The sequence below is a fragment of the Chaetodon auriga genome, chromosome 6 (genome assembly GCF_051107435.1).
Source record: "Chaetodon auriga isolate fChaAug3 chromosome 6, fChaAug3.hap1, whole genome shotgun sequence".
Taxonomy (NCBI): domain Eukaryota; kingdom Metazoa; phylum Chordata; class Actinopteri; order Chaetodontiformes; family Chaetodontidae; genus Chaetodon; species Chaetodon auriga.
This window is the reverse complement of record NC_135079.1, coordinates 19,257,243-19,271,360: the sequence shown is the minus strand read 5'-3', so window position 1 is coordinate 19,271,360 and position 14,118 is coordinate 19,257,243. Positions and strand designations below refer to the sequence as shown.

The 14,118-nt window shown below is 40.4% G+C and overlaps 1 protein-coding gene across 2 annotated transcripts in view; it reads left to right on the top strand.

Annotated features, from left to right (window-relative positions):
- Nucleotides 1-14,118, top strand: part of LOC143322598 (synaptic vesicle glycoprotein 2B-like) — a 38,090-nt gene that overhangs the window by 19,314 nt on the left and 4,658 nt on the right. For both annotated transcript variants that reach the window (XM_076733885.1, XM_076733886.1), the window contains 11 exons: nucleotides 1,801-2,027; nucleotides 5,071-5,251; nucleotides 6,490-6,641; nucleotides 7,411-7,544; nucleotides 7,729-7,818; nucleotides 8,333-8,446; nucleotides 8,780-8,868; nucleotides 9,215-9,290; nucleotides 9,442-9,530; nucleotides 11,207-11,340; nucleotides 12,550-12,750. In XM_076733885.1, the coding sequence (XP_076590000.1) occupies nucleotides 1,801-2,027; nucleotides 5,071-5,251; nucleotides 6,490-6,641; nucleotides 7,411-7,544; nucleotides 7,729-7,818; nucleotides 8,333-8,446; nucleotides 8,780-8,868; nucleotides 9,215-9,290; nucleotides 9,442-9,530; nucleotides 11,207-11,340; nucleotides 12,550-12,750 (1,487 nt within the window). The remainder of the gene's footprint in view (nucleotides 1-1,800; nucleotides 2,028-5,070; nucleotides 5,252-6,489; nucleotides 6,642-7,410; nucleotides 7,545-7,728; nucleotides 7,819-8,332; nucleotides 8,447-8,779; nucleotides 8,869-9,214; nucleotides 9,291-9,441; nucleotides 9,531-11,206; nucleotides 11,341-12,549; nucleotides 12,751-14,118) is intronic.

Here is a 14,118-nt window from a genome sequence, read left to right as displayed (position 1 = left end):
ATCCAGGACACCTAACACTGATGTTAGCTCAGGGGCCATGCAACCAGTTGGGGCCTTGGTTTCCAGGTCCATACAGGGTATTGATGCATATTGAGGAGGTGAACAATGTCCTTAGCACCCCTGAACGATGAGGATTAGGGTTCAGATGTGTCTGAATTGCAGACTGTTCCTCAAAATGTAGTATTTTAAAGTGACATTATTTTAGAAAAATAAATAATTGAAATATGCTGTTTGCATAAGTATTTAACTCCCAAGCTCCGGAAGCTCCAAGTTTACACAGATGAGAAATACAATATTGCCCTAATGAGGACACAATTGGCCTATAATTGCTTTCGCCCATGGCACATAAAATAACCCATTTCTCAAGAACGATAGCATTATAAGGAAGTTAGAGATAAAGCCCCAGACATGCACACAGGAAAAGGGTACAAACTAATCCAAGTGTTTGCATATCCCAGTGAGCACTGTTGCATCAATAATGTGCAAATGGAAGGCAAACCACCAAAAATCAACAATCACTTTGAAGGAGCTACAAAGATCAGTGACTGAGAGTGGAATGAAGGTGCACCAGTGAACCAAAGCTAACGCTGCCCATGCCACAACAAAACCATTGTGCTGTGGGGATGCTTCTCTTCAGCAGCTTTGGCCTTGCTTTGGTTTCTTCCTGGTTCTCTGGTTTCCCCCACCATCAAAAACATGTATCTTTGGTTAATTCGTAGTCAGTCCCCGGGTGCTGCTCAGTGGCTTCCCAGGGTTCCTAATGCTAAGGATGGGTTAAATGCAAAGAACCAATTTCCATAACAGGATAAATCAAAGATATTGTCTACTTAAGCTTAATTAGTTAATACAATTGACGAATGAAAACATAATAATAATTATTTTAAAAACATGAATAAAATAATTGAAAAAATTTCGAAACTTGGAAACTACTGCTACTTCTATTACTGTTATTTGAGCTACTCATTTATATGTATACACTAATTAATTCCTCTCATCTAAATTTGCACTTTTCTCTTTTTTATTCTGACATTCTAATTTTATTCTGGTACCAGCAGCTGCAACTGAGGTGTGCATTAGATTATGGAGACATTTGCGCATTCATTGCTAATTATTCATGACACCTTGGCAGAGCTCCAAAAGGCAAAACTGCACACAGTATTACATTTTTCAATATTTATGAGTCACCAAGTCGAGCCTCAGCTCTTTGCCTGTTAGTGTCAAGTCAAATAGCCTTCAGGCACCCGGGTCTCCATGAGTTGTGTCTTGCTGTAACCACAAACCGATGTTGGGGAGTTGTAATTTGTTTTGTGATAACACTGAATCTTAACTAATTTTATTGTGTCCGATATATCAACACCATTTCACCTCCACCTGCTGCACGCAGAGGTGCTGGAGCTCCTCCTCTGTAAAACTGTGGTGGGCAAATGGTCTGATTGTTTCTGCTGTCTAACAGTCTGCTTTTGTTCTGGGTTTGTTTTCATCTTGTCTGTGTCACACAGACGGAAACAAAGATGGACAGAAGTGCAGTCCCAGATTTAAAGCTCTCAGAGAATCACAGCATAGATTTTAACTGTCACGCTTCAAGACTTGGTTTTGCACAGGGATTTTGCACGGTGGTTAGATCAGCAATATCAATTCCCTCATCAAATTATCTTCCTGTTTAATACCTCAACGTGACAATCAACACCAGAGCCAGACGTCTTTCAGTTAGAGATGCTCATGAAGCCGCAAAAGGAATCAAAGATTGTTGACAGTGTTCAACTCATTTACTTTTCCTCTTTTCCTCCTTCTGCGTGTCAGGGCTAAAACTCAAGCAGCCGGCAGCGCCGTCTCTGAACTCCAGGAGTTATCTGAACAATACGAGGACATCATGGAGGACTGTGGCCACGGGAAGTTCCAGTGGACGCTCTTCACGGTGCTCGGCCTGGCTCTGATGGCAGATGGAGTGGAATGTTTTGTTGTTGCGTTTGTTCTACCATCTGCAGAAAAAGATCTGTGTCTGTCCAATGCAGAGAAAGGAATGTTGGGTAAGAGCTTTATTGATTTATTGTTGCTTACGGTGTGGTTTCTTTGCGAGAAGTGTTTTTATGTGGTCAGGTCTGCGCTGCTGTCGGTGGAGCAGAATCGGTGATGTAGTGATGCATTGATTCTCTCTGGTTGGTCTGAGCGTCCCTGAGCAGAATCACTGCCTCTATTTCAGTTTGATTTGATTTTGATGTGATTTCTGTATTCCTCTGAGGGTTTGACAGAAGCACAAGTTGTGATGTGTTGGCCAGAGTTTCTCCATGTAAAGGAACTTAAAGAACTCTTGAGTGATCATTTGGGTAAACTAGACATCATCTCTTGGATCCAGGGCTTGTGTGGCTGAGATCTGCCAGATAACATATCAAGACAAGTGGTTTAACACAAAAACTTAAAGCATTTTCTGGCTTTGTGTGAATAAAATGTGAAAGCTGATGAAGCTATTATTAATTTTCTAAATATACATATATAAGTATTTAAAACATTATCTGCAACTAAAACATGCTTAAACATTTTTATATGGTTCTGTTTGTTCTTCCTGACTTTGACTGGTTCCTTTCACCTTGCTGGAGTGACATACAGGTGCATGCCAGCAAACCATGACATCACTTTTGGGTGAGGTTACAGGTGCAACAAAGCACACTTAACCACACCCATCAGTGATGCTGGTTGTGGTCACAGGTAAAACAGGCTTTACATTTTAATTGGAGTGGACAGCTAAACACTGCTTTTCAGTCTGCTGTGAAGGTACTCCTTAATTAGCCAATGGACACTGAGGAGGAAGGAATGAATCATCCTGTCGGATGGGGAGTGAGTAGTATAAATGGAGACGGGGAAGACGACAAAACAGGAAAGGAGCAGAGAAAAGGTGAGGAAGGCAAAGCAGAGAGGAGATTAGAAGAGATGGAAAGAAGAGATGATGATGGAAAAGGAGAACATGAAGAGAGAGAGAGGGAGGAAAGAAAACAGCAGACAAGTGAAGAGGACAAGAAAAGAAGAACGATGGGGGGAGCAGAGAGCTGAATGCTGTCACACCGATCTGCTGTTGAAGTACATAAGAGATTTGATATGTGCCACAACTCAATTCAGCCAGCATCAGCATGGAAAGCCAAGTGTGTGTGTGTATATGTGTGTGTGTGTGTGTGTGTGTGTGTGTGTGTGTGTGTGTTCATCTTTTTTTAGATATATGTGTGTATTGTCTATTACTGAGACTCATGTGAAACAGATTTAAAGAGGGGACCTTTATTGACCTCTACTGGTGACCGGAGGAAACTGTGACATGAACATCCTTTACCTGCAGCATCAGCTGACTTTCCATCTGGTGCTGGGCAGTCCTTTGTGTTTATAATCAGCAGTGTTTCTTAAACATTCTCTTCGTCTGCAACCACCAGACTCAGCAGCAAAAAGGGTGGCGGCTGTAGCAGAGAGACAAATCAGGGACACTTTGTTCCCAACTTCCTGTCCTTTGCCACCATCTGTCCATCAGATAAGGGGGTGACCCTCATATAATATGCTTTCTGTGTTTCTTTGCCTCCTCCTTTTCCATCCGTCTGTCCGTCTCATTTTCTTACTGCTCAGACAGATGGAGACTCAGCAGTATCAACCGAAGCCCTTTACACACACACACACATACACACACACACACACACACACACACACGCAATTTGTGACTAACTGACACAAGATTAAGAAACTGAGAAACTGAATGGATTTTAATCAGCTTCTGAAGTTCTGAGGGGAAAAGCAGACTTACAGACTGACAGATTATGCTCTCAAATATTAATACATGGTACAGTTGCTTCATTTGAGTTCCCATCTATCCTTCCTGTTTTTCCCCTCTGCCTCCACTCTCTCTCCATCTCTTTCCCCTCCTCCTACACTATCTTCCCCTCCGGTTTGCTTCTTCTCTTGTCTCACACTTCCTCCATTCTCCCACCTTACCTCTGTTTGAGAGCAGTGTCTTCGACAAGACTGTGTGTCTGTGTTGGTGTTCTGAGTCAGCAGACACAGCCAGAGTCATCGATACTCTCTGTCCTGACCTTGGAAAGAGCCGCGCAGCATTTCAGTGATGCTCCATATTTCAGTTTGGAAATAGATATCCATTATAGCTGTTCTTACTATAGAGCAGATACCTGAATTTTGTCATACTGAATATCTTCATGTGCAAGTATATAAAATGATGTTTGTTTTGTCAGCTGTTCTGAAAATGGCATATTTCTCCGCAGCTATTCGCCCAGATCAGTTCATGCTTTATATTATATACAGTAGAACCACAAAGTAAGGTTTTGATGAATAACAAGGTTTTGGAGATTGAAGAGGTGAGTCTCATCTTCATCTAAATATGCTCTGACTGGTCAGTACATAACTGACTGGGTTTATTCAACTCTCAAACTGTTGTTTTGAGTTTGCTTCCAGTTTTCTTGTTGCGAGAACTGAGCTCATTACATCTAATTCAGATGTGAAAGACAAGGTTTTAAGATAATATGTGTACAATTTATAAATTCTTAAGGCAGATAGAAAAATTAAAAGAAGATGAGATAAATGATAAAAGAAAAAATAAGATAAATGGCAGATATATTGAATCACCACAATGCTCTAGAAGTTGTTCCTGAGATAACAAAAAGCTGATTTGGACGAGCTGCTGCAAATGCATTGTTGCAAAGTGAAATTTCTGACTTTGTACAGGCTTGTCAAGGTTTGACTGTTTATTTCACCAACAGAACAGAACAGAACATGGCTGTAGAGGCCAGTACAGTGGCCAACAGCCTGGACCATGTATAGACTCATTTGACTGTATGAGGCAGGATGATACTTAAAAAGAAAAAAAGGGAGCGATGTTAGTAAATCCTCAATAGGTAGCTTTAAATCAAACCAGAGGAGGAACACACTCCCATCGCCTGATCATCGTGTTTATGAGGTTTTGAACCAACCAGAATGCGCAAGGATTTAAAAAGTGAAAGAAATGTGTCGCTTAAAGTCTCAAAAAAGTCTAATTAGTTTGTTTCCTTGATGTAAGCGCACAGGAAATCTCTATGTCTCTCTCTGCAGGTCTGATCGTCTTCCTGAGCATGATGGTGGGAGCGTGCCTGTGGGGCGGTCTGGCAGATAAAGTTGGCCGTCGCCGTTGTCTGATTGTGGCATTAGCTATAAACTGCATCTTTGCCTTCCTGTCTTCGTTCGCCCAGGACTACGGCTTCTTCCTCTTCTTCAGGCTGCTGTCTGGCATTGGGTAACCCTTACAAACACACACTCTTTTCCTTTGTAAACAGTTTTCCTCTTCCTCTTGCATGCATGCTGCTTACAGTCTGGCACCTGGATGTTACCATTTCGCTGCCAAGTCTCAGTCTCACCTGCGTGCTGTTATTGGCTTTGGGCTACACACTCACTGCCCAAAGCTTGCCGTCCAGAAACATCCCAACCCCAGCAAAATTAAAAAAAATAAAAAAATAAATTAGAGGCAGAGGGCCACACACTTCAGTGATGATTGAAGGGGACTACGTTCGTCTGAGTCTATACATTGTTCTTTAGGAAAATCCTGCATATTATACCTTTAAAACTTTTCACCACATATGTTATCAAATCAATGATAATAATGAATTGGATGTATCATAAGGAAAACCAATCATATCCATATAACATTAGAACACAATGCGTTTTTATAAAATTAGAGTTTTTTTTTTAAATGTATGGTAAATCTATCTGTTTCTCTCTATATAAATCAGATGTTTAATTTGGCGTCATTCATAGCCACCAATGTGCAGCATATCTTAGTGCAGCAATAGTTTTATTCATTAGTCTTTTACAGGCTTCATGAGTGTCACGCAACGTTTTCAGCCATTAATGCAGCTTTTTAATATGGAGATCACACAACAAATCAAGCTCCACACAGTCCATATGCGGATTCGTGTTTCACTGCAGTTGCACAGCAGCGTGTTCCATCTCAGAATAACTGTGGTCCACAGGGAGCCACGCTGACTCAGAAAGGAGGTCACATACTGAGCACAGCGCAGTGAATGTGATGCACAGTCACTAACAGTTTGCACCACAACAATGCTTGCCTCATATGTGGATAGAATTTGTTATGCATAGCCTCTCTGCTACAAACATCACATCTGCACCAACATGTAGGAATATTAATACTTTTCAGTCTGTTCATGGAATGTGATATAAATAAAGTTCACCCTTTGTTCACCCCACTGAAGTATCTTAACTTTGCTCTGTGATGTTCCATTTTAGTTTGCTGCTTAGTGGATATAGTTTTACAATGAAAAAGCTTTTTTTTTTCCGGCTCAGTGGTCAGTGATTTCTTCTTCTACCAATCTACATTAATCTCTTCCTCAGTCTCATTATTTCCCCATTAATAAAAACTGTTTTATGCTGATTTTGTGGTTGTGTTTTTTAAATTGTTTGCTATAGTTACCACTCTCTCTGTTTGCTTTTTTTCTCACCATCACTCTCTCCTCTCAGTATTGGCGGCACAGTGCCCATTGTGTACTCGTACTTCTCCGAGTTTCTTCAGATGGACAAGAGAGGAGAGCATCTGTCCTGGCTGTGTATGTTCTGGATGATTGGTGGGATCTACGCTTCGTTCACTGCCTGGGGGATCATACCCAGATATGGTAAGAACTCAGATATGGACAGTTGAGACAGAACACTATACATCAGTCCTTTATTGCTGCTTGTGAGGAAAGTGGGTCATTGCATTGTCTTACGTAGCGTCTTTTTCTGTAATTGAAAAAATGGATGGAAGAATTTTTAGTTAGGACAGGAATATTTTGAAAAGATAAAGTTTCGATAAAATTTCAACCCTGAGAAATGTAAAACCGTTTTTTTATATATATATATATATTCAAATTTCAATAAAAAATTTAATTCAATATTCAAACATTGAAGGAGAAATCTTATCTTGACTCAAAGGATCAGGCTTTTAGTAATATTAATCTTATATCCTGGGGTTGGACCCCACGTGGAGTCAAAGCAGATGAGGATGAGATAAAGGTAGGTGTTAACCCTCACCTGCTACATAAAATTTAAAGGTGTATTTACTCATCACTTTAACACACACAGTATAAAAGACAATCGTAGCAGGAAGAGAAGGAAGATAACTGGATGAAATGGAATCGTAAAATGAACATAAAGGACAGCCCTTCATGTCCTATACCTTGAAAATCTCCTCTCACTCCAGCAATCCCATTGTGCTATGAAACTTGGACTGTTAGCAGTGTCATTAGTGCACCGGTTCCATGACCCGCACACCCGGTACTACTTATTTTGAATGTCAAGGTAAAGAATGGTGTCAAAAGATTATTGTCAAATGGATAAGTGTGTGTGTGTGTGTGTGTGTGTGTGTGTGTGTGTGTGTGTGTGTGTGTGCGTGTGTGTGTGCAGGCTGGGGGTTCAGTATGGGCACAGAGTTCCAGTTCCACAGCTGGCGGGTGTTTGTCCTGGTTGCAGCTCTTCCTGCTATTGCCTCTCTGGTTGGACTCACCTTCATGCCTGAAAGCCCCCGCTTCCTGCTGGAGGTGAGACTGCGGACATGTTTACATCTGACATCTAGACCCATACTTACATAAGGACTAGCAGTTCACAGTTCAAATGTTGTGGGCCTCATTAAACACCCTCCCACCCCCCCACTGCCATACTGGAGAATTGTTTTTATATTGGTACCTGCGTGCTTGAATGCATGTGTCTGTGTTCGTTGGGCAGAATGCAAAGCATGATGAGGCATGGATGATCCTGAAGCAGGTCCATGACACCAACTGGAGGGCCAAGGGAAAGCCAGAAAAAGTCTTTACTGTGAGTACACTTTGCTGCCCAGTAGGGATGTAACCAATACATTATTCACATATTCACAAATGTGCAGTGAATACATACATTTTTCCCAGGAATATCTGTGAAAACAATTGACAAACTGTCGCGCTCCTGTCAGATTTTCAGTTCAGTACACCCAGTTAACTGTCTAAATACGCTTGGTAAATAACAGACTGCACTGTATATCCCACTGGATGAAAATTCAAGGCTCAGCCTGAAGGTGCTGACAGTGTGCAGGCAGTCCATGTGAAGGTAGATCTGTTCTTTCCTTGTCTTTGCCTAGAAGATGTTGACACACACCTCCTTAGAACCTAAAACATCGTGATCAGATTAAGAATGTTAATGACTTCATGTTACTAAATTCTCACTAGAAACATGCTTTAGCATCAAACATGCAGTGTGAAATACTGAAAAAATATGTTCAGGAGAATCCACTTGGACAAAGATCAGATATTATCTTAAAATAGATATTGTTTTAAACTGTATTTTATCCTTTCAGGTGACTCACATCAAGGCTCCAAAGACAGCAGAGGATGAGTTTATTGAGATTCAGGCTGCAACAGGAACTGCTGTACAACGATGGGCTGTACGCTCACTCACACTCTGTAAGCTGGTATGTAGCATCACACCCAATACAGGAACAGACTGAAGCCAGCAACATGCTGGCTCAGTGGTTTAAGCATGTTGTTTAGACTGAGGCCTCAGAAGAGGGTGGATGTGGGTTTGTTCAAGTCTTCTCTTGGTTGCCTGTTTCCCTCCAGAATCCCAGAGACTAGAGATAAGATAGAGGTTTTCACCCAACTTAAACATCAGGGTTTAGGGCCAGAGGTGCCACTCATTTGTAGGATTAATGACTATTTAAACTTAGACTGTGCATAACTGTAAAACAGTAGCACTTAATGTAGAGGGTTCATGATTCACTGTTTTATATGCATATTTGTCCCAGGTGTTGAGGAACATAGCGTCTCTCCTGTCTGCAGAACTGAGGTTTGCTACACTCTTCATGGCCATCATCTGGTTCTGCATGGCCTTCAGGTTAGTTCACAGTGTCATGTATTACACCACCATCTAGGCTGATAAGGAACAGCATGACAGAAATCATAGAAAGACAAAGGATTTGAAAATTGACAACTGGCCAGAGTTACACCAGGAATGTTGCAAGTACCTGATAGATGTCTCAGACTGCTGGTCCACTAAGGGCACACCAAAGAGCAAGGCCATTCAAAAAAATACAACCATATTTATAAAGCCAAGGGACAAGAGTCTAATCTCCAGAGCAATGAAGAGGCTACAGTTTGTCTGCTTGGGTTGCAGTTACATTCTGTTTGTTTTATGCACCTTTTATTGACTCAGTCCTCTCTCGATCTACATCTTGTCACAGTTACTATGGTCTGTCTGTTTGGTTCCCTGACATGATCAAACACCTTCAGTATGAGGAGTATGAGTCCAAGGTCAGGGTAAGATGACCAAAATTCATGCAACTCATAGCAGCACAGATAGTTTTGTCCTGCTTTAGTGAGATTTTGATCTCAGCTAATAAGCATATTCATGGTTTTTACACTGACATCGCTGCAGAAAATTGATTAATGTTGCTTCGTCTCTGTTTAGGTGATCCATGGAGAGCAAGTAGAGAACTACCTCTTTAACTTTTCTTTGGAGAATCAAATCCATAAAGAAGGTGTATACATCCGTGACAAGTAAGTCTACCTGTGTCACCATCTGGACACAGACCAAACAGATTTCCTTTCAGGTATTTGAGGTTTTAATATTGCTTAGTTTCAGTCAAAATGTGAGATAAACAGCAACTTGAAAAAAAAAAAAATCTGTCATATAAAATAGTTTCTTCAGTCTTTATTGACTGAAGTCAGATTACATAGCCAACACAGAAACCAGAAAAACCGTGCTCAGGAAATTGTCAATGAGTATTGGGGTCTTTGAGAACCATCATCAGTAAGTTTCTTACCAGAAATTATATTATATGAACACTCTATTTATTACATTTATTGTGAATGTAGTGAAGCTACATTGTCTTTTGATTCAGCTAAAATGTCTGTACCTTTTTACATAATGCTGTGTGCTAAAACGCTATTAGCTATTCGGGAGCACTCAGCAGTGTGCGGACAGACAGACAGTTACAGGCTCATCTTTTAAGACAGGACTACCTTCCATGCCTACGTCTTATTATTAGGCCAAACAATCATTTCATTCTCAGTTATGCCGTTATCAGAAACTATGTTTTGCATGCTGTGTTTTGTTGTATGTGATGTTCTGGAATCGACAAAACATTAGCTATATGTCTGCAGGTAATCACTTGGTTGCATATGCTAATGCTCAGAACGAATAAACATTGAATTGTGCTGTGAAGACAGTAAACCTTGAAAGGTTTATGAAGGCTTCACACTTTCAATCACTATTTTCAGATTTTACAAACAGCATACTTTTTTACAATCCATGTGGGTGAAGTCAGTAAAGATAAACCTCCTGATTTTGTGACAGCCCCCTCCCCAATCCCATGAGTTCCTCATAGCTCAATGTTAAAACTCCACTGAGCATGAAAGTGTATGCAGCAGTGGGAGGACAGAAGCCTAAGACCCCTCGACACAGGATCAGCAGCAGAGTGGATTTAGGTGATCCACTGTTTACCTATGAAGAGAGTGAAGATGGCACACAACAACGCCGCTTTGGGTACAGCACTCAGGTTTTAAGGCTCAGTGCTGTGCTCAAAGTTCAATAAGTTTCAACTTTTTTACCTTGTTTACCTGCCTTCTTTCAATGTGCAGCCAAACAGATGACAGCATTCCATGACATAACCTGTATGTGATCCATGATGGATGAAAAGGACTTAAAAGGTCTCGTGCTTTCAATCCCTTCTTCATCGTTGGGTTCTTACCCCACTTTGTGTGCACTCTTTTGCACTCAGGTTGCACCACCTCTGCAGTCGCATACACTTTTGTGACCAGTTGACTCTCAAAACGAACTGGGGGGAAACTTAGGAACTTGGGGTTACTGTTTGGTGCTAAAACAAAATGATGGAGTGTATCTTTAGGGATTCTTCACCTCTGCATGAGAAAGTTTTCAGTGCAGATATACAGTATGTTACACTACTGTATATTATTTAACTTCTATGATTTTTGCAGAATTTGAACTGACAGAATTGAGTTCAACCTCCAATTAAACATGAATAGGATTAACAGGGCTTCCACTGAACATATAATATTGCTATGGATATTATCATCAGTGGTGGCCATCTTGGATTTACTACAGTTGAGCCCATTCTGTCTATTCTGATTCTGTGCTGCCACAACAATAGAAGTGAGAGTCCATGTTTTCTTCGTCTGTTGGTTTGTGTGTGTGTCCCATCCCATCCCCATAGGTTCATCAGTATAGAGATGAAGTCAGTAAAGTTTGAGGACTCACTGTTTGAAGACTGTCGCTTTGAGGACATCAGGTCCACAGACACAGTGTTTGAGAACTGCACCATCCGTTCCACTGTCTTCCATAACACAGGTAGGTTCGGCTGGAGCAGGGGTCTGAAATGATGAATTACTCCAGTGCAGAACACAAGAGCGGCTGCAGGTTAGAGGTTAAATATTAGGTTTGTCAAAAGCTTTGCCCACAGGAACAAATGCCAGCCCATCAGTGTCCATTGGACCGCACTTGAACAAAAAGCATTCTCATTGGCTCATTCTTCAACTCGTTTCTTAATATGTGGGTTTCCAATGCAGTCAAGGTGGAAAACAAGTGGGCCCCACGCAAGCCATTCTCAGACACCATTATTATGTCAAAGGCGATATCGTTCCACACATGTTTAACCACTGGAAACCAGAAAGGTTAAACAAATATTTGCAATGCTCAGATGCTACTCAGTGCTAAACATAATATGAAATACTGACAGCACTGCATTGCAAAGCCACAACGCTTGTAATCCATAACCTATTCCAAAAATGGGCTGCTTAGGTAATGTAGTGTTTAGCAGCACAATCTACAGTTTACAGTTTACTTCCCCAAAAAAGGGTTGGTCTTTTTGTCTAAACTTTAAATAAGGCACCCTTGTAATGGGTTTATAGGTTGTGACTAAAGGCTCTATCAATGGCTAATAAAAGGTTTCCTAATGCTGTATAGAAAGAAATTATCTTGCTGTTGGTCTTTGTTGTTCTTTAATTCATCAGAAAGTCTCAGTTCCAGTTGAACGCTGGACTCCTTACCCGCTGACCTGGAAAAGGGCTGTGGTGTGTCTAGAACACAATAAATGTATTAACATCTTTATCTATCTGCATATCTGCACTTACTAAGTCGTTATAAATGGTGCCTTGGTAGAAGGTTGGGCCAACCTTTCCTCTGGTCTGATAATGTAATTACTATTTCAGTGAACAACACAAGTTTTGTGGATGACAAAGAAACCTTTATTAGTTGATTAATCTTTCCCTCAGGTCAAGCATCGTTCCCAAGGCTGTCTGGTTTCAAAACCAAAGTTTTGCAGACAGATTTTATTTCCAAGTGTTCCACCAACACTGATCAGCTGTCTAGAACCAATAGTCCATGCTTCTTTTAGATATGTACTGCCATGTGTGTAAGTAGTTAGAGAATGGCAGTTCAATTCGTAACAGAGATTTCCATCAAAATCCATTTATACAGTTTCCTGGTCAACTCAGGTCTAAGGATCACCAGTTGACCCTCTTCCATAAGTTCCATCTTATGTTTCCCTGTTCTCTGCAGACCTGTGGGAGGAGAAGTTCATCGACTGTAAGATGGAGAACACCTCCTTTGAGCACAACAAACACGGCTGTCACCTGGACACTGTTGAGGAGAACGACATTCTTATTTACCTGGTCAGCTTCCTGGGCAGTCTGGCTGTATTGCCAGGCAACATCATCTCCGCTCTCTTCATCGAGAAGATTGGCAGAGTCAAGATCATAGGTGATTTTTTTTTTTTTTTTTTTAAGTTCATTAACCTTAATTCTGACATTTTATTTTTACATATGGATAATGTTCCAAGTATGATATTACAGTGCCATGGACGTGTCTGTATGTATCTGTCTGTAGAACAACTTTGTCAACACCATGTCTTTAACAGTATATTATTTATGTAACATACAGCATCAGTTTTTTATGTGGGTTCTTTTGCTTTGAAATATTTGTGCTTTACAAGGTCTGCACATTGAGCAGGCCAGGCTATTAGAAAGGGTTTGAAAAATGCTGTGAAGATTTCTTGAAAAACAAGTAATAACACCCAGTTCAGGGCTGCTCTTATAAAATAGAAATGAAGATGCACCTTCAAGTTATGCTGAAACTCAAAGGACAATTCACCCCTTACCTTTGCAATCTAAATGGACCGGCATGCTTTCTGAGACACCACACCCCACGTGGTCCACATATGCTTCAGCTGCATCCAACCCACTGCATCCAGTACAGTACACACAGTCCATATTTAGATCAATAGCTTGAGTTTGGATCAGCAGTACTGCATGCAGTTCAAAGTGGCAAATGAAGCTTAGTGTCCTGTGATAGCCATGTTGTTAACACTCCCACACTATAACACTGCCTCCTTTGTGCCATTTACAATGGATAAAATAATACATTTTCATGGACAAGATATTGCATTTGAAGCATCAATAAATATGGAAATCATCAGATTTATGACTGTTATTATAAATGTGCAATAAGGAGAAATGCCAGGGTGAGTGAATTTTGTTTCAAAAAAACATTTATATATTATTTATTTCAACATTTGTGTCATTACAGAATTATAAATGTTTACAATCTGACAAAGCACTTGAGGAGTATGACTCTATTATGACTGTGATGGTTGCTACCTCACCCTCACCAAGTGTTTATGGATACAGAATTCTTGCATCCGTTACCACCCATCTGACTACAACAAAACAAAACAGTAGATGGAATGTTAGAAATATCTAAATAAAAATACTCATGTTTCATCATAACGGTATAATACTATATCAAACATATGACATTTTACATCAGACTCATGAGAGGGTAATTTAAAGTGATCACCTTTAATAGTCACAATTACTGTATTTTGTTACATAATTATGACGTAATATTAATAAATAATTAATTAAAAGTTTGACATACCAAGTCTGAGTCAACAGCAAGTCTCATGTTGTTGAGTAAGTGTCTCATTATTTTATAATTTGAGTATTTTCATTGTTGCTAAATTGTCAGCCTTTTGTTCTTTTCCTGGTGGTTTGAGTGTTGTGTGTCTGTAATCTTTGCACCTCCCAGAGATCAGTGGCCAGTCAAACATTGTGGCTTGGCTTTCTAGGT